The sequence below is a fragment of the Amblyomma mixtum genome, chromosome 6 (genome assembly GCF_055824585.1).
Source record: "Amblyomma mixtum isolate Tamu chromosome 6, ASM5582458v1, whole genome shotgun sequence".
Classification (NCBI taxonomy): domain Eukaryota; kingdom Metazoa; phylum Arthropoda; class Arachnida; order Ixodida; family Ixodidae; genus Amblyomma; species Amblyomma mixtum.
The window spans coordinates 32,607,688-32,628,674 of NC_143017.1; the positions used below are offsets into that span (position 1 = coordinate 32,607,688).

A 20,987-nucleotide genomic window follows, 5' to 3' on the forward strand; every position below is an offset into this window, starting at 1 on the left:
TGGGACTGTAGGCCTCTTGGGTACCTAGGCGTTCCGCTGCACCAAGTTCTCAACAGTACAGCCCACTGGGATTCACAAATTGCAACTCTACGGCGGCAAACACAGGCTTGGATGGGTAGGGAACTCTCAGTGTTTGCGAGGGCACAGGTCTGTAACATATTTTTGTTTGCAAAGCTCGCGTATGTCCTTCAAGTCCTGCATTCTGCGAGGAGGAAGGTGCAAGCAATACACAGAATATTTGCAACATTCGTGTGGTGCTCTCAATGGGAGCCCATGAGGCGTGACAACTTGTTCCTTCCCTTAGAGGGTGGCGGGTGAGCCTTGGTCACCTGTTCGTGCATCAACTTGTTTCCCGTTTTTTCTTTTTCAAATCGGCAAACCACCCGTTTCTGGTAGATGTTCTCATTAGGCGGCTTAGTTTTCATTTGCCTTACTTATTCGCACCGTCTGTGCAGGCTCGTGAGGGGACTTTATGGGGATTCCTTAAGGAGGTTGCTGACACCTTCAATTTCCTCACTGTGCGCTTCTCTTTAGATTACCTCTATAGCTTCTCGAGAAAACCGATGACCCAGGCTCTCACTGAGTCTTTGTTCCGTACACCATCGTATCGGCAGCCTTATCTGGGGTCTTTTGACACCAGTGTTCTAAAGCGTGTTAGGCGGATGTGCATTCAGGCAGCCGCTAAAACGTTCTTTTTCAAACTACACAATGCGACGCTGCCTGTCAAGACATTTCTTAATGACAAGGAAATGTTGGTACCCTGGAATGTGAATTGCCGTCTGTGCAACGTGCCTGAGACAACTGATCATTGCTTCATCCTGTGCCGCGATGTCATGTTCTTTTGGGACATACTACAACGAACTCTTAAGAAGGACATTGAAATTACACCATACACAAATAGATTTCTACCTGTTGGCAAAAACTCTGTTGTGCCTTATGATCTATTTGTGTTGATGGGACTATTCAGTCTTTGGAAAAGCCGTATGATGGACAGACATGCCGAGCCACCAAGATCGTCCAAATGTGTGTTTCGTGAACAGTGTGCTTTGGTGAGGAGTGTATATGCTGCACGCGAAGAACCTCCAAGCTGGCTGCCGTGCCTAGATGCATGTGTGTGCCTCCCTGAATTTTGATGTTTTGATGGGGATGCAGTGTTGAGTTAGGGCTATGGCGGGCTCATATTAAGCAGCCCGGTAACTTGAGACGCGAACCAGTTTGATTGAAGTTTTCCCCTTTATTACGGAAGTTCTTCCATGCAATAAAGAAAAAAAATCTGTCCACCTCGCGTCGCGGCTGGGGAGAAAGAAGAAGACGTTGTTCGAAGCGGATGCGTTCCCAAGGACATCATCATCATCCTCGATGTTCTCCGCACAAAAGGTTCAATCGGCCTCTGGCCGAGGTACTGCTCAGGCTTTTGCCGGCAGTAATGACTACCGTATCGTTCTGCCCCGACTCCCAACCGGTAAGCTTGTGACCGACTCCGTTTTCCTGCATGCAGATCTTGCCGGACGCCCGTACAGGGCACAGGATTTCAGAGACTCGCTGCGAAACGTCGTAGACCTCAAAGAAATTAGCTCCATCGGACAATTCCAGATGTCTCACGTCTGGATGGTGACTTGCAAATGTGCGCAATCAGAAGAAAAGCTCGTGTCGTGCGGCGATCTCTTGGTGAAGAGCCGCCGCTGCGTTGTTGTTGACCCGGAACCGAAGGAGGTGAAGCTGAAGCTTTTGTGGCTTCCCGACCGCTTGGAAGATTGCTTCATCCGTGAGGCACTTCAGGCATACGGGAAGGTGACATCTATCTCGGCGGAAAATTGGAAAGTTTCAGACATGGAGCAGATGAGAACTCTAAGCCGTGATGTCGTCCTGTCTCTTGCTGATGGAGTCGGCGTTAGTGACGTTCCACATCAGCTGACTGTGTGCGGCGTTCAGAGCCTTGTTCTAATTCCGGGCAGACCACCTCTGTGTTTACGTTGCAACCGCGTTGGCCACATTCGTCGGCACTGTCGTACGCCACGGTGTGACGACTGCCGGCGTTTCGGCCACACAACGGAGGAGTGCGTCGTAACGTATGCTGACAAGCTGCGGCATCGTGTGCGGCCCCCTGACGACGCTCTACAAGAGCACATCATGGACGCTACAGAGGTACTTGACGCGACTGGGGACTTGCCAGCCACCGTTGTAGCCGAGCCTTCGAGTGACAGTGCACCGGTTGTTCCCCAAAGTGCTGCCGCGGAGTGTAAAGAGCCGGCGGATGACCATGCAGCGCCGCCTCGATGTGAGGCGCCGGATTCTGCTGCTTGTGGAGGAGAACCAGTGGCCGTCCTTGAGGCCACTACGGATACCACAGCGGACACTTCGCCTCCTCCTGTCAATGCTGGCCAGCAGCTTCCGGATCAAGGCCTACTTCCAGCGGATGCTGAACCTGGTTCCGCAGACGAGCCGCTCCAGAAGCGCCGTGCGTCCTGCGCTTCCGAAACGAGTGGCGATGAGGACCCGGTGCACAGCACTCATCGCCGTCGGCGTCGTGCGTCGAGGTACAAGGAGGAGTGCCGATGTTCGCGGTCCAGGAGGCCTGGCGGTGGTTCTCAGGCGGCTTCGCCGTCTACCGACAGGAACAGGGAACTGTAGGCATAATTAGTTACAGTCATCATGGCTGCTTCCGCAGAGTTAGTATTCGCAACACTGAATGTACGTGGCCTTAGGTCTCGCCAGAGGCAGGTGCAACTCCGCCGACTCTTCTGCAGCAGGCACCTTGATGTTATCGCCGTCCAGGAGACGAAAATTGAAAGTGAGCATGATACTGAGGTGGCCATGCAGCCCTTTTTATCAGATTATAATGTCCTCGTAACGCATGCTTTGGGCTTGTCGGCGGGTTGCTGGTTGTTTCTGCGCAAGACACTCCCCTGTTCGGCCTTGACCTATAATGTCGATAATGAGGGCCGGTTGATACGCTGCGATTTTCTTCTCTATGGAAAGCCATGGCGACTAATGAATGTCTATGCATTTAATACTGTGCCACAGCGCATTACTCTTTTTGAATGCATTGACAGCTTACTGGACTGTGACCGGCACGTTGTGCTAATGGGTGACTTTAATTGTGTGTGCGACCCAGTTGATCGGGCCGGTCCTGATACACCCAGGGATAGGAGCGGTGAATTTTTGTCTCTTGTTACGGAAGATGCAGGACTCATTGATACCGGAAGTTCATGTCCTGGTTTCCGCTTATTCACACGCATTCAGGGCCATTCTCACGCTCGCCTAGATCGAATTTATGCATCTTCTTCACTTGTCTCCAGAGGATTGGTCTGTGAGACTGTACCAGTTTCGTTCTCTGATCACTGCATGGTGGTTGCTCGCCTCGGAGGCAGTGTTTGTTAAAAATTTAGGCCGAAATGGGCGCTTTGAAAGCTGAACTATTCAGTAATTAATGATGAAGAGTTTGTCATTCGTGTCCGCTCGCAACTGGAATCCTGTCTCTCGAGCAAGATGCCGTTGTTCGCCGCTTGGGAAATTTTTAAGCAAGACGTGCGTGCTACAGCTATAGAAATTGGTTCCGTGCGGTCCTTTCACAGGAAACATCAGGAGCAGACACTCAGGAAAAATTTGTACAATCTGTATGAAATGGAATGCGAAGCACCTGTTTATTTCGGGGATGATGTCCAATGGCAAACTAGTGTCCAGTACAAATGAGGTGATGACCGTATTTGTAGATTATTACACAGAGTTGTTTAGTGCTTCACCTGATGTGCATAATTCGGAAATTTTGGCGTATTTCAGCACCTTAGTGAGCCCTTTATCGGAAGATGATTGTTCTGTTATTAGCGGCTCTTTCACGCAGGAAGAGGTGGAACATGCAATTGATCAGTTACCTGTCTCAAAAACGCCCGGTCCTGACGGCATTTCAAGCGAATTTTACAACGCTTTTAAATCTATTCTCACTCCTGTCCTGCTGCGGGTATTCACAGTGGTGCTCGATATAGGAGCCCTTCCTCAGTCTGTTACAAAAAACCACACAGTCCTAATTCCGAAAACTACTGATGAAGGAAAACTGCGCTCCGTAGAAGGTTATAGGCCCATTAAATTGGCAAATGTGGATTACAAAATTTTTGCTAAAGTCTTGTCAAATCGCTTGCAATTTGCAATGTCGGTACTCATTGGATCTCACCAGACTTGCGGTTTGAGAGGCCGCTCCATTCAAAGTAATGTTCACACTGCGCGGACAATAACTGAATATTCCTACAGCTGTCATGAGCAGCTTGCCTTGCTTCAGATTGACCTTTTGACCACGTTCGCCATTCATTTCTGTTTTCACTTCTAGAGCGAGCAAACGTGGGTTCTACTGTACTTAAAAGGGTGCAACTTTGCTACAGCAACTGTTCAAGACGATTGATCATTAATGGCCAGCTCTCGAACCGTGTGCCAATCCGCTCTTCCGTGAAGCAAGGCTGTCCGATGTCTCCTCTGCTTTTTGCTCTTTACCTGGAACCGCTTTGTTTGAGTGTTTTGCGTAACAGTAATATTCATGGGTTCCCTATTTTGGGTAATGAAGTGAAATTGCTAGCATATGCTGACGAACTTGCATTTTTCTGCATTGACAAGCCCAGCATTGATGATGTGTTATCCACAATAGATCAATTCGGCATCGTTTCTGGAGCTCAAATGCATCGCTCCAAAAGTTCTGGCCTATGGTTTGTTTCATGGGGCACAACTCCGCCTCTGTACGCTGGCATAGAATGGTCTTGTGTGCCTCCTAAATATCTTGGTGTTCCACTTCATGCCTACAAATCCAGTGCCCATTACTGGAGAGAGCGAGTTCCGGCTGTTGAGCGTTATGCTCAGACGTTTGTACCGCATCGCCTCTCAATTTTTGGTCGAGCCCAGGCTTGCAACACCTTTCTGGCAACAAGGATTTATTACGTACTCCAGGTCCTTCACTGCGCCAGACATTACATACAGCGTTTCCATCGTATATTTGCGACGTTTATTTGGTCCTCCAAATTTGAGCCCATGCGGCATGATAACCTTTTCAGGCCTGTTTGTGCAGGAGGCCTGGGCCTAGAGCACATGTATGTGAGACAGTTGGTTGCCCGTTTCTTCTTTTTTTCGTGCTTGTTCCCTTCCGATTATTAGAGCATTCTTACAGGTTAACTTCATGACTCTACTTCCGAACTTAGTAGTTTCTTTCAATTTTACTGAACGACCCCGTTTACTAGGCTTTATGCAGGAAGTTTATTCCTCCGTGCGTTTTTTGACAGTTCGGTTTTCAAATGAGTACTCATATTCTGTTTCGCGCAAAAATCTGTACAGGGATTTGATAACGATGCTCTTCCCGCCCCCACTGTATCGTTCCGTCTACTTTGGGCTCATGGGTCATGACGTTTTAAAGTGAGTGCGTAAAATGCCAATTTCTCCTTGCACCAAAACATTTTTCTATAAGTTACACACTGAAACTCTACCTGTCAAGACGTGGCTCGATAGGAAAAACATTTTTGTGTCTTCTGTAAACTGTCGCTTGTGCAATGTGCCTGAAACAATTGAACATTGTTTTATAGACTGCAAAGACGCGATTTTGTTTTGGGATGTGTTGCAAAGGACGCTACAGAAAGGTTTTCTCCTAAATTCCTACAGTGTGCGCTACCTTGTTGTTTCCCAACCTTACTCGAATTCCTATAATATGATTCTCTGATTGGACTTCATAGTCTTTGGAAAACGCGCATGCAAGATCGCAACGTTGAACCTGTTGTTTCGCCCAGAATTCACTTTATCCGAATGTTGCTGCAGGTAACGGACATTTACAAAAAATTGGACTTTGTACAGGATTGGTTTCCTCTCCTGATGCGCTGTATATACTTACCGGCCTTTTAGTTATAACATGCTACTATTATGCTTGTGCCACGTAGCGCCTACCTAGGTGCTCTGTAAATAGTTGTTTTTGTGTGTGTGTATACACACACACATATGTATATATAGATTTGTATACAAAACCATGTAATTAAATACCATGAAAGAAGAAAAGAAACGCGTCGTGGCTGAGTGGTACGAAGCGCGCGCCTGTCTGTTCATTTTATAAGGGGCTAAGGTTCGACTCCCGGCTGGTCTGTTTTTTATTTTTTTTTATTTTTTAATAAAGGTTTACTAGGTACAAACTCGAAACTGTCAAACTCTAATACTTCTTTGAAAAACACAGAGCTGTTTACTTGCTCCGAAGGGAAAAGGTAGGCATTCATACGATGTAACTTGAGTCGGATGGCGTTGAGTGCAAAACTCATATTTAACACTGCGAGAGCTAGATATTGTCACCTGGCTAGGTCGTTTTTGCGGTGATCCTATTCCAGTAGAGAGACCTTCCTTCTTGAAGCTCGCAACTGTCCGAGTGCTCACCTCGGTCATCTCGCCAACAGTTTCGAGGACTTAGTCTTCTCCGGGAAGCACTCCCTTACGCTAGAGTAAAGGTTGACAATCACCAGCTTGCAGTCTTTCAAAATTTTCGGAGACTTAAGCTTGGAGAATAGGCGAGCAGGAGATGCTTTCGAAGCCGCAGTGGGCGAAGAAAACAAGCGAGTAGGAGACAGCGGTGCCATTTTCGCAGACTCAGAAACCGAAATACGAAAACAGACGACATCACCGGCCGGCCTAGCTGCGAAAACCTGATACAGGAGGAGCCGGAAAAAAACCCAGAAAACTAAGGCAGTTTGTTTTGAAGAACATAAAAAAAAGCAATCTTTTTGCAAAATAAAACACTTTTATTATTATACTACAATATCGACATTTACTTTAATTTTAAGTTCATTACTCTTTTCACTTTCGACGCACTAATTACGATGCGGACTAGGAGCGCGAACAGGCACCGCAGCCTTCGCTGCGTTGACTGCTATGTATGAAACGGAGTACAGGTTCATCCGGGCTAAAACAGAGCTAATTTTGTTCCGAAAGCAACACTGCGCTAGTCGCCGAACCATTTCGCGCGCTGGAAAGGCTAAGCTGCGCATGCGCGAGGAGCGGGTGACGTCACACGGCGTACAGCTGGCGCGCATGGAGGAAAAAAAACTAAGGAGGGAGCATGACGTCACGCAGCCAGCGTTCGCAAGCCGACTGTTTTGAAGTCGTTTTCTCCCTCAGTTTTTCGCTCTCCGAGCCGGTCCTTTTTGTTTTGATTCCGGTATGTTTTAGGGCGCGCGTATGCGCGACCCATGGCGCGGGCGTCTACAGCAAGGAAGTTGATCTACAGTTAGTCTTCCGCGCTAATCGGAGCATGCGCGCGCGCAGCGGGGCTAGACTTTACCGCACGCTATCACGTGGTGCGATCACGGGGGGACACACTCTCTTTTTTTTTGCTATATCTTTACTTGTTAAGACTAGGCTTCAAGGTTCTCGCCGGACGCTCCCTCCTCAGTTTTTTTTCCTCCATGCTGGCGCGCCCCGCCGCCGCGCGCTCTCCATCGCCTTGCCGACAGTCTTCCTTTCTCTCTCTCTGATGCGCAGTAGCGATTTGCGCATCACCATCTCCGTGGTTTGTGGTGTATACAAAATTGGCAGTGGCTTAGCTCTGCTATGCAATGCTGTACGTAGCGTAAGGTGAGGGCGAGATGTCCACATCTCGGTGGACACCTGAACCAGAGGGAAGGCGCATAACTTCCCTCTTGGAACACCTCAACCATGTTTTAAGCTAAGGGGCGGTAGTGACAGGTGTGCGCTGTATGCGTTGCCATTGACAACTTTATGCCAAAAACGCGGCGCTGAAGCCATAGGCCGTCGGCGTTCGTTGTGTTCGTTGGCGTTGGCGTTGGCGTTGGCATTGACTACGTTTTACACTCTCGTCATTTTAAGGAAAGAAAGTGTGCATAATGGCTCCCTGGGTCAATGGCTGACGTGGGGTGATGAGAGAGAGATTTGAGCTGCAGGCATTGACAAGGTTGTGCCAGAAACGCGGCGCTGAAGCCACAGGCCATCGGCGTTCATCGCGTTCATTGGCGTTGGCGTTGTCAACGTTTTACACCCATCTTTTTAAGGAAAGAAAGGAGAGCGTGCGCGTGCGGCGAGGCACGCCAGCTGTACGTAGTGACGTCACTTGCTCCTCGCGAATGCGCAGTATGGTCGTGCAAGAGCGCACAAAACGGCGAGACTGTGGGCAATGTTGCTGAGGCAACAATATATGGCTACGCGCAAATGTTGCTTTCGCAATCCTGCAGGTTTCACCAGAGCTAAACCACAACCATTTTTTTCCGGTCACAGTGAGCAGCCATTGCGTCTCTAAATGTCGCAGAATGTGTTCGTTTGCGTTTGACGGCGCCTTTGCCGGGGAATCCTGCTTTCGAAATAAGGAGAAGATAAATCAGCGCGCACCTCTTTGCAAACAATTCTAAATCCAATATCAGATACTGAACGTGCGGATCCCACAGCTCGCAGGCTTACTCCAAGCATTGGGCGCACCGACATCTTATAAGCGATAAGCTTTATCTAAGTTGAAGAAAACTTGTGTTCGTTTTATGTATGCTAATTTTTTATTGACATTACTGATCACGTTTACAATCTGCGATTTGCCGCTTAAGTTTCAAGAAATAATAACTTCCAGATATTTGTATTCTGCTGCTCGGTTAAATATGTTATCTTGTGGTAAAGACAGATGGCTGGTGGTTATGTGATATTGTAATGTAGACTGATTTCCCTGTGTTTATCGAAATTGGCCATCTGTCACACCAACCACTGATCTTAACAAGTAGTTATAAAGACTAAACAAATCTTTATAGCATTTAACGACAGTGTAAATTACACAATCATATGCAAATAGCTTTGCTCCTGGCTCTGTCACAAGATCAATTATGTAAATCAAAAGTCAGAATGCTTGTAGCTTTCCTTTTGTTGCTAGTTCCGAGGTGGTGGCTGAGGTATGGGTACACATCGCCATTCGTGCGTGTACAGCTGATCTGGCTGACTGGCATGTTTTTCATGCATCGGTCCTGCTTTCGAGGCGCCCCACACTCCAGATGAGAGACAAAGCTTTGCCGACACAAAGAGCAGTGCCGCATTTTTAGTAAAAGTAATTTTAAAAAGTACGTAAATATTTTCGCTGCCAAATTACCATCCGAAAGTAATTCATTGCAATGCTACATAATAGGCCAAACGGTAATTCACTGAACTGCAAATTCCTGGAAAAATTTTTGTCAGCGTAATTTCACTACAATACTTTATTTACTGTCATGTCTGAATGCACCAATCGAGGGGACCCCGAGCTAATATTTGAGACCCTCTGCAGGTCATAACCACCCTCGCTTACCGAAACTCTTCCTGTGGCTACTGAGCCTGATATCACGGGTTCGAACCCGAGTCCGGCGGCCACGTTTCGATGAAAGTGAAGCGCAAAGGCATCCGTGTGCTGCGCGATGTCACTGCACGCTAAGGATCCCCAGGTGGTCGAAATTATTTCCGAGCCCTCCACTACGGCACCTCCTTTTTCGGCCCCGCCGCGGTGGCTCAGTGGTTACGGCACTGGGCTGCTGACCCGAAAGACGCGGGCTCGATCCCGGCCGCGGCGGCCGAATTTCGATGACGGCGAAATTCTAGAGGCCCGTTTACTGTGCGATGTCAGTGCACGTTAAAGAACCCCAGGTGGTCGAAATTGCCGGATCCCTTCTCTACGGCGTCTCTCATAGTCTTAGTTGCTATGGGACGTTAAACCCCATGTAATGTCTCAACTGTATACGAAGGCGCCGGTGCGTCTCATTGATGACAAGTATACCGTGGAGCGCATAAAGGCGGATAGCAACCGTGGCATGGAAACAAGCACTCGTCGACGAGGGTTGCCGTAGAGCGTGGCCGTACACGGAGCTCAAGTTCGCATCATTTCGAGTGTCCGGATGAGGCAGAAGATATACAAGGCTACCCGAGAACGGCGACCTCGCCCAGGTGCGACGGCGTGGGCATAACACAAGCAACGCTGGCTTCGCGCCGGGGTCGGTTTACCGAAACCCGCCGTTTGGAGAAACGTACACATCGCCGAGAAGCAAGCCTACAGGAGGACGAGCGGACCCGCCGAGAACACGATCTTCCAAGTTAGCAGCGTGAGAAACAGCGGTTGCCTGCGGAAGGCTGGTGGTGTGTGTGCTCACGTGCTGTGGCTTACGTGCAGGAATTCGAGGGCGGGCCTTTATGGTGCCGTGTGAAAAGAATGGCAATTTGTGCTCTTCGATTGGTGCGTGCCCAAGGACAACAAATTCCCTGCCTAGGGACCTAGGGACATTACAAGGCTTAAAACCCGGTGTTTCCGCCTTGTAGGAGGCAGAATTCTCTGAAATCTCCATCTGTAAAGATGTAAATAAATTCTAATTCGCCTACGAGAGCTCCTCGCCTCCGTGGTTCCTCGACGCCTCGCTGGTCTTCGCTACCCTCGACTCGGGCCCAACGTCGGGCGTCGCGACAACTGGTGGCAGCGTGGTGGGATCGAGCCTGGTTGACCGACGGATGACAGCACGCAGAGATCGCAGAGACTGGCAGTTGCAGAGTGGTGAGTGCCGGCATTGCTTTTGGTTGCCAGGCTGATAAGATAGAGGTGTAATCTTCTCCCTGGTGAGGCCAGCCGCAGAAGCGTGAATTAAAGTACTTCTGGGTAGAGGCCACGGCATTGTCGCACTGCTGTCAGTCATGGATTTGAAGCGGCTACTCAAGACTCAGCTCGTGAGTCTGAGTGAGGAGCTAGGCATTAAGGTCGGTCCGGAGATGACAAAGTCCGATATCATTGTGCCAATAGAAAGTTTGGATGCCGAGAGCGGGCAAGTAGAAGAAGCATGGAAAGAGATGCAGAGATGCCAAGCGGCACAACAAAAGCAGTTGGAGCTGGAAGTAGAGAAACTTCGCCTAGAAGTTGATCTCAGAAAGACGAGCAGTGTTCAAGGCGTAGAGGCAGTGGCCCGGCCAGATCTATATGATCTATCGAAACTGCTGCAGCCCTTCAAGACTGGGCAAGACATAGGCCTCTATCTCGTTAATTTCGAGAGAGCTTGCGAAAAAGCGCAGTTTAGTCGCAGCTCTTGGCCGCGACGGTTGTTGAGCTTGCTACCTTGCGAAGCAGCGGATGTGATCGCAAGACTCTCTGCTGAGGACTCGGACAATTATGACAAAGTGAAAGAAAGCCTTCTTAAGAGATTTCGCTTATCGCCAGAGGCATTCAGGCATAGGTTTCGGAGCCTAACAAAGAAGCAGGGCGCTAGCTATGCAGAGTTTGCCTATGAGTTGAAGGCAAACCTAGTGGAATGGATGAAAGGCACCAAAGCTAATGATGAGTTTAGTAAGGCTCTAGAAATTATCGCCATCGAGCAGTTTCTTTCGAAAGTTCCAGAGTCGATGAAACTTTGGATCCAAGACAGGGCGACTGTATGCTCGGTGCAGGCAGCGGCCGAACTGGCGGACGAGTATGTCTCCCGCCGAGGGGTACGAGAGGAGGTTTCTTCCGCCAGGCCGGCTGACAGGGGGAAGAGCTGGACAGAGCGCCAGTGGAGAGCGGCACCAAAGCCGAAGCATGATACACCAGAGGCTACGATAAAGCCTACTAAAGTTGAGAACACGCAAAGTGAGCGAGAGAAAAAGGGAGATGATGACCGCTCAAAGAAAAAAAATTTTGAGGCGCGCAGGCCGCTCACATGCTATAACTGTCAGGAAACTGGGCACATCGCTGCAGGATGTCGCAAACCAAAAGTAACGTTTGCTTACGCTTGCGATTCAGCCTCAAATGAGGAGCTGCTGAGCCCATACTTGTTTAATCTTACTGTGAATGGAAAGATATGTCGGGTGCTCAGGGACAGCGGAGCGACAATTGACCTTGTACATCCGGACTACGTTGAACAAACGCAATACAACGGCAAATGCGCCTGGATAAAACCTATACTGGAAGAATCGAGCGTTTGCCTTCCAGTAGCAGACGTGGTCATAAGCGGGCCGTTCGGTGAGGTTCATACTGAGGCGGCAGTTTCAGCCAAGCTACCCCCACAGTACCCGTACTTGTTTTCTAACCGAACTGACCGACTTCTGAAAGATGAAGGAATAACCTTGACAGAAGGGACTGTTCAGGCTCTGACAAGAGCTAAAGCGCGTGCACTCGCTGCTAAGTTGGAGACGACGGTGCGTAACTCGGATGAGGATGCGACAGAAATCCATGACACTAGTGCACAGCCTCCAACATTGCAGAAGGGCGGCCACAAAGAGAGCGAAGGTGAGAACTCAGACACACAGAATGAAACTGAAGAGCAACCGTCCGCACTACCCTCGGATGAATCGGTGATGGAGGCGGAAGGAAACAAACCAAACCGGCCAGGGCAATCAGAAAGCGCCGTGCTGGATTGTGAGGGATTGTTTGTGCTTCCATCGTCAGATTCACTAGACCGAATTCTTGGAAGGGTGACCAGGGACACTCTCATTTAAGGAGCAGGCAGAAGATCCGACGCTCAAAGATATGAGGGAAACGGCTAAGGAAGGAATAGCTCGTAAGAATGTGCGCTTCCTAGTGAAAGATGGAATATTGTATCGACACTACAGCTGCGCCAAAGGCCGTATGTTCGACCAGCTGGTGGTGCCGGCCAGGTATCGGGCCGACATTTTGTCCCTTTGTCACGGAGCAGGTTGGTCGGGACATTTAGGGGTCCGTAAGACGAAAAACCGTTTGCTGTCTGAATTTTATTGGCCCGGCTGCTTCAAGGACGTCGAAAACTATGTCAGGGCATGCGACACTTGCCAGAGAGTGGGGAAACCGCACGATAAGACGAAGGCTCCACTCAAACTCGTACCCCTGATTTCGGAGCCATTTCATCGGTTAGTAATAGATATCGTGGGACCGCTCCCAGTGACAAAATCAGGGCATCGATACTTGCTGACTGCTGTTTGTCCAGCCACAAAGTTTCCAGAGGCCATCCCCATTAAAGAACAGAGTTCCGTGGAAGTAGTCAACGCACTACTGTCCATATTCTCAAGAATAGGATTTCCTCAAGAGATTCAGTGCGATCAGGGTACGATGTTCACGAGTGTCCTCACATCCGGTTTTCTGGAGAGGTGCGGGGTCAAACTAATTCATAGCTCTGTTTATCACCCGCAGTCAAACAGCGTTGAACGGTGCCACTCAGTAATGAAGCGCATACTGAGGGCACTTATCTTTGAAAAGAAACGCCAGTGGGACGCATGTGTCCCCGCTATGCTATTTGCTTTGCGGACAGTCACTCATGAGGCGACTGGATTCAGTCCGGCAGAGCTAGTGTACGGGCGGACCTTACGTTCACCGTTACGCCTACTAAGGGAATCTTGGGAGGAAAAAGGCACAGACCCTACTGTGGTCGAATATATATTGGACTTGCTTGGTAGGCTTCACCGATGCCGAGAAATCGCAGAGGCAAACATGAAAGAGGCGCAGACTAGGGCGAAAAGTTATTATGACCGAAACGCAAAACTTCGGTCGTATCAAGAAGGAGACAGAGTCCTTGTTCTGCGACCATCGCGAATGAATAAGCTCGAGGTTCAATGGGAAGGACCGTTCAGAGTTGTGAAAAAGCTTTCCGATACGAACTACGCCATCGAACGGAAAGGAAGGCGCCGAGAGATCATGATTTATCATCACAACCTCATGAAACGATATGTCGCAGAGGTAGAGACAGTCAACATGGCTCTTAACGTCAGTGAGGAACTAAACACGGAGATTCCTCAGCTGAAAGGCTCTAGACAAAGCATTGGGGCTGAGGAGGTTATGAGAGTAGCAGCGCCTGCTGAAGGCCTGACCGAGACGCAGTGGGCTGACTTGCACAGTTTAATCTCCGAGTACGACGGTCTCTTCTCCGAGAGACCAGGGCGGACAGCGCTTGTTGCTCACGATATCGAGCTTACGTCTGATGTACCGATCAAATTACGGCCTTACAGAATGGCTCCCCGTCAGCAGGAAATACTGAAAGAGGAGGTAGAACGCATGCTCGAGCTAGGAGTTATCGAACCGTGCGAGAGTGCCTACGCGTCTCCTATGATACTTGTGGAAGTTCCGGGAAAAGACCCTCGACCTTGCGTAGATTATCGGAAGTTAAATGCAATAACCAAAGATCAGATCTACCATATTCTGAACGTAGAAGAGCGCGTAGAGAAAGTGAGTTCGGCAAACTACGTATCTACCTTGGATTTAGTCAGGGGCTACTGGCAGGTACCTATGACCGAACGAGCTAGCCAGTACGCCGCTTTTGTAACACCTACGGGCACCTTCAGACCCCTTGCCTTGAGTTTCGGTCTAAAGAATGCGCCATTTTGCTTTTCCAGGCTCATGGACCGAGTGTTGAAAGGCGCGGAGACTTACGCTCTCCCCTATTTGGATGGCATAGCTATATATTCGGCTACATGGGAAGAGCACCTTTGTCACCTGCGAGACATATTCAACCGTCTGATGAACGCAGGTCTAACTGTGAAGCCCGCAAAGTGCCAAATGGCGCGAGCAGAAGTGAGGTATTTGGGGCACGTCGTGGGGCAAGGCAGAAGGAGACCGGATGATTTGAAAGTCGAGGCAGTGGTTGAATATCCGCAGCCACAAAACAAGTCCGGAATAAGAGCGTTTCTAGGGCTTACGGGTTATTATCAAAGATACATACCCCGTTACTCTGAACTTGCCGCTGCATTGACAGACGCACTGAGAAAAAACGCGCCAGAGAGAGTACGGTGGAGCAAAGAAATGGACAGTGCTTTTCAGGCGCTGAAAACAGCCCTGTCCAGTTCTCCTGTACTGCGTGCTACGAGATATGATAGACCCTTTGTCGTTCAATGCGATGCAAGTAACCGTGGATTAGGGGTTATTCTCTGTCAAGAAGACGAAAACGGGAATGAACATCCAGTGCTCTTCGCAAGCAGGAAGCTAACAGCGAGAGAGGAGGCCTATAGTGCGTGTGAGAAAGAGTGTGCATGCCTCGTTTGGGCATCCCAAAAACTGGCATGCTACCTCTACGGAACCCCGTTCGTCTTTGTGACGGATCACTGCCCGCTGACATGGCTATCGCAAATGTCAGGCAAAAACCCCCGATTGCTGAGATGGAGCCTTGCGCTTCAAGATTTGAGTTTTCATGTGCGGTATAAAAGAGGAAAGGCGAACGCGAATGTCGATGGCTTGAGCCGTGCCTTTTAACCGCCTACAGGAACAAGGGAAATATTCATTGCTCTTTTAAGTGTTTATGCTAAGTATTGTTGCAGTGATTCTTTCTTTTAGCAGCTTATGTAACCTAGTGATTTTTTCTTTCTTGTTCTGCTAAAGAAAGAGACCACAGTACAGTGTGACAATGACCGCGAAATCCGATATTGGGCAGGACCTTTCTTATTATGCAACAGCCTGGTTGCCAGGAAGCTTTTGCTGGCGCTTGCTTGCTCTGTGGCGCTAGTCTTTACCCTTCAGGAGTGTCCATCAACCGGGCGATGATGCAGATCTCTAACGTCGAGCAGCCGACACTCCTCGCCGTCCGAGATCATCCCGTCGGCGGAGGAGCTGTAATGTCTCAACTCTATACGAAGGCGCCGGTGCGTCTCATTGATGACAAGTATACCGTGGAGCGCATAAAGGCGGATAGCAACCGTGGCATGGAAACAAGCACTCGTCGACGAGGGTTGCCGTAGAGCGTGGCCGTACACGGAGCTCAAGTTCGCATCATTTCGAGTGTCCGGATGAGGCAGAAGATATACAAGGCTACCCGAGAACGGCGACCTCGCCCAGGTGCGACGGCGTGGGCATAACACAAGCAACGCTGGCTTCGCGCCGGGGTCGGTTTACCGAAACCCGCCGTTTGGAGAAACGTACACATCGCCGAGAAGCAAGCCTACAGGAGGACGAGCGGACCCGCCGAGAACACGATCTTCCAAGTTAGCAGCGTGAGAAACAGCGGTTGCCTGCGGAAGGCTGGTGGTGTGTGTGCTCACGTGCTGTGGCTTACGTGCAGGAATTCGAGGGCGGGCCTTTATGGTGCCGTGTGAAAAGAATGGCAATTTGTGCTCTTCGATTGGTGCGTGCCCAAGGACAACAAATTCCCTGCCTAGGGACCTAGGGACATTACAAGGCTTAAAACCCGGTGTTTCCGCCTTGTAGGAGGCAGAATTCTCTGAAATCTCCATCTGTAAAGATGTAAATGAATTCTAATTCGCCTACGAGAGCTCCTCGCCTCCGTGGTTCCTCGACGCCTCGCTGGTCTTCGCTACCCTAGACTCGGGCCAACGTCCGGCGTCGCGACACCCAATAAACCAAACGAAATTTTTTTCCTTTCTTCTTTCACTCCCTTTTTTATCCCTTTCCTTACGGCGCGGTTGGGGTGTTCACCGAGATAGTCGAGACAGTTACTGCGCCGTTTCCTTTCCTCGAAAGGAAAACAAAAATCATGTGAAGCGCTCGTCTACCGAGCCGGAGTACGCGGGTTCGAACCCTCCTCACCCCCCAGAAACTACGGCTCGTGAGCGAACAAGTCGCCAAGATGGATGGATGGAAAACTTTATTAAGCGAGCGAGTTTGGACCGTGCAAGGTCTCAGGGCCACCGCACAGCCCTCACATTACGCGCATGTGGGGAACGCTGGCTCCATGCCGCCGGAGCAGACGTGTTCACATCGGCTCTGTCACTGCTAACCAATTACGCAGTGCTAATTGCCTCGAAACAAAGTTTTCCTTGCACCAATGTGTCCGTGAAGGCGAGCGGCATCGACCGATACCAGCTGACCCTAGAGGTGCGTTTTTCTTTGCCAAATTTTGTGACTTTTTCTACCGCTGCCGTGGGATAGAGTGCTAGGCCTAAGCTTGTCCCGCGGACGCTAGGCCCAGCACCGTCGCACCGGTCGCCGCCTGCCGCACTCCACGGCGGCGGCCGAGATGGAGGCGTCCGTTACGACGATGGAGGCGTCCGCTACGTCTACAATGATCGTGGACAACCAAATGTGCGTTCAAGTTCAACCGTACTCATCGGCGGCGTCCGAGATGGAGGCGTCTGTTACGACGAGGGAGGCGTCCGCTACGTCTACAATGATCGTGGACAACCAAATGTGCGTTCAAGTTCAAGGCAAAGAGATATCACCAGAGGAATACCACAACGACGCCGGATGGACGCTCGCGGGGGAACGCATGTCGAGGCTGCGCCAGCGTACCCCCGACGGCGGCAAGCCTGACGGACCCGGCGGGAGTCAAACAAGCCCGAAATCGAAATTCCACAAGAACGTCAGAGCCTCGGCCATCAAGGCAGCACGCATGCCAGCCATGCCACTGGAAGAGAGCAAGATAGTCGTTAGACCCAGAGGGGGACTGGACATCGCCAAGACCGGCACCACCACCGTCGCTGCGGCCATACTCGCCGCGGCCAAGATCACGAGCGAGGAAAGCGCCGCGGACACCATCTGCCCCAACACGCAACAGAACATCATGGTCGTCAGTACACCGAACGAAGACAACGCGGCTAGGTACGCTAAAATCCAGGAAATCTATATTCAAGACAACTCCTACGAAGTCAGCGCATATCGCACGGCTCCTCACGACACCGTAAAGGGCGTCATCAGAGGCATCCCCATCGATGCGAGCGCCGACGAGATAGATAGGAACATCGTCAACGAGAGAAACCCGCTAGCAGTGGGCGCAAAGAGGATCGGCAGCACGACCACCGCGATCGTGGTGTTCCAGGGACCCAAGGTACCGAACTTCGTCCGATACGGAGTCACCCTGATACCGTGCCGCCTCTACAGGAAACAGATCGACGTTTGCAAGCAGTGCGGCTGAGTGGGACACCGAAAGGACGTGTGCCCGACCCCCAATATCAAGACGTGCCTGGCCTGCGGACTCGCCAACCCCAAAGAAGACCATCGCTGTACCCCTAAATGTAAGCTGTGCGGGGACGAACACCCGACCGGAGACCGAACATGCAAGGCGAAATACAAGATCCCCTACGTAGTGCGCAAGCGACAATGGGAGCGCCGACAGGCCGAACGCCAGCTGCTGTCGGAGAGCGATTTCCCGCCACTCGACAAGCCGCCAGCTGCGGGAAAGTCAAGGACTCCATCAGAGAACCGCGCGCCAAATTCCAGAGACAGCAGCTGCAAGAGAAGCCTCAGTAGGAAAAGGTCACCATCACGTGAGCGAGTCAGCTGGGCTGACGCAGCTAAAGGGAACAATATAAGGAACGCGCATAAAATCACCGAAGCCACGAAGAAAGACGATATAAACAAGATGCGAGAAGCCAACGAGACATTAAGACAAGAGAACGCGGCGCTGCGCACGACCATCAACAGCCTCACGAGAGAGATCGCCGAGATCCGTAAGTTGCTGCTATGCAACAACGAGCCTCCACAGAGACTCACGCCAAGCACAAGCACGACCGACGAAACAACCATGAACACCCAGGAGACAGCCGTAGAGGAACCGGCACCTAAGAAGCGAGCCGTCGAGGCCACGCGCAAGCAAACAGAGAACAATCGAATCGACAACCCCGAGGCCAAATTCGAAGCGACGTTCACCAAACTCGAACAATTAATCACGGCGAACATCGCAGCAGTGACAGCAATGAAACAAACAATGGAGACCTACCAAGCCGAGAACACGAACAGATTCGCCTACATCGAAAGGACCCTACAGCCGATAGTGAGCCACCCGACGTTTGCGCCCCTCTTCGCGCAACATCCACCCAACCAGGGAACCGCGTACACACCAACGCAACCATGGCTGCCAACGCAACAACAGCAGCAGCCGTAACAGCGTGGCAGTGGAACTGTCGCGGCCTCGGAAGGAAGAAGGCAGTCATCCAACAGCACATCGCACATGCCGCGCGCAAACCAGACGTGATCCTATTACAAGAAACACTCACCGACGCACCGTCCCTGCCCGGCTACAGAGTGCACAAGGGCCAGCCCGACGGGAGAGGCCTGTGCACCCTGGTCAGGAAAGGACTCACGTTCGTTGAGCACGAGCTGCAAAGCAATATCAAGATCGAGCACACACTCACCGAAATCATCCCGGGCAAGAAGAGAAAAGGAAGCATTTTTCTGCTCAACATATACAGCAACCCATCGCAGAGAAAGCAGAGATTCAAAACAATACTACACAGAGCCAGCACCGCGGCAGGCCGCAACACGCTAGTCGTCTGCGGCGACTTCAACGCGATGAACCCAGCCTGGGGCTACAACAAGTACACAGCAAAGGGCCGCGACCTGTACCAAGACGCCATGGAACTCGACTTCACCCTCATCACGGACCCGGCGCACCCGACGAGAATCGGTAACTCTGTGACCCGGGACACCACTCCGGACCTCACGTTCGTCAAGAACGACGTCCGGGGAGCGATCACCTGGCGAAACACGGGAACCGACCTCGGCAGCGACCACACCATCGTGGAAATCAGCATACCGGAACACAACGACACCAGCATCAAAACACACAGATGGGTAGACTGGGATGCCTTCCGAGACGCCAGAAGCCAGAAGACAGACGCTGACGGCGAAATCGAAGACATAGAGACGTGGACGGCCGAAATCACCAAGAGCGTACGCGACGCGACCAAAGAAATTGAAACGGACGCTGCGATTGATAAAGTAGACAGCCGGCTAGCGCATCTCATCGAAGCCACGCAGTCAATACTCAGTCGCTGGAAGAACCAACGGCTCAACCGCAGACTCAGAAAGAAGGTGGCGGAGGTCAACCGAGCGATCGAGGAGCACTGCCGCGCTCTATGCACGCAACAGTGGATCGAGATCTGCAACGCGGCAGACGGGCAGATGCATAGCGGGAAGACGTGGAACCTGCTGCGGCACCTGCTCGACGAAACCAAGACCAAGTCGCACCAAAGGGACCGACTCGCCAAGCTCATACATCGGGCTGTCTCGGTACAGGGCGCCGATGCAGTCACCAGGCGCATAAATGACAAATACCTGCCCACTACGCCCACCGAACAACACGCGCCGTACGGCGGCCTACCCAACGCGAAGCTCGATCGTGACATCGACGTCGAGGAGGTCCACGCGGCCCTGCACGCCCTCAACAGCCGGTCGGCAGCTGGCCCGGACCTCGTCACGAACAAGGCGCTCAAGAACCTCGACGACAGCTCGATTGAGAACCTCGCAAAATACTTCAACAAGTGCTGGAGGGCGGCCGCGCTACCAAAGCAGTGGAAGACAGCCAAGACTATCCTGATACCCAAGCCGGGGAAGCCACCGGACACGGACAACCTTCGACCCATCTCGCTCACGTCCTGCGTGGGCAAGGTGCTGGAGCACGTCCTGCTCAACAGGTGGCAAGACTACCTGGAACGAGAAGGGCTGTATCCGGCCACGGTGATCGGCTTTAGACAGCACCTCAGCACGCAGGACGCGATGCTGCAGCTCAAATACCAAATCATAGACAATGGCGGCAGCGCCCGCGACAACAAGGCAATCCTGGGTCTCGACCTAAAGAGCGCCTTTGATAATGTGAAACACTCGGCGATTCTGTCCCAAGTCTCTAAGCTCAACATGGGCGAAAGATCCTACAACTACATCAAGGACTTCCTCACGGACAGGACCGCCCAGCTACGAGCAGGCGACCTACAAACGCAAGAGAAGAAGCTCGGGAGCACCGGCACACCGCAGGGATCGGTCATTTCGCCGATGCTGTTCAACCTGGTAATGATCGGAGTGGCCGAGAAGCTCGCGGACATCGAAGACGTCAGGCACACCATCTACGCGGACGATATCACACTGTGGGTGACTGGCGGCAGCGACGCCCACATCGAGGGCGCTCTACAAGCCGCCGTCGACGCGATAGAAGACCACCTGGAAGGCACCGGCTTGAGATGTTCGCCGAGCAAATCGGAGCTCCTCATACTCCCACCTACCAACAATGGCAGATGCAAGACCAGACAACGCGAATGCGAAAAAATCAGAATCGTAACCAAATCCGGCAACGTGATCCCCGAGGTCAGCAAAATCAGGATCCTAGGCATGGTCATCGAAAAGCATGGAAGAAACGGCGAAACCATCGCCCGTCTCACGGCAAAAG

The 20,987-nt window shown here is 51.2% G+C and overlaps 1 protein-coding gene and 1 pseudogene across 1 annotated transcript; both read left to right on the plus strand.

The window, feature by feature from the left end:
- The first annotated feature begins 1,359 nt into the window (after positions 1-1,359).
- On the plus strand, positions 1,360-2,631 carry LOC149338742 (uncharacterized). Its single transcript, XM_089550789.1, has one exon. It carries the CDS (start codon positions 1,360-1,362, stop codon positions 2,629-2,631), a length of 1,272 nt encoding a protein of 423 aa, XP_089406915.1.
- A 14,344-nt stretch (positions 2,632-16,975) lies between these two features.
- Positions 16,976-19,471, plus strand: LOC149338743 (uncharacterized; annotated as a pseudogene).
- Positions 19,472-20,987: the final 1,516 nt, after the last annotated feature.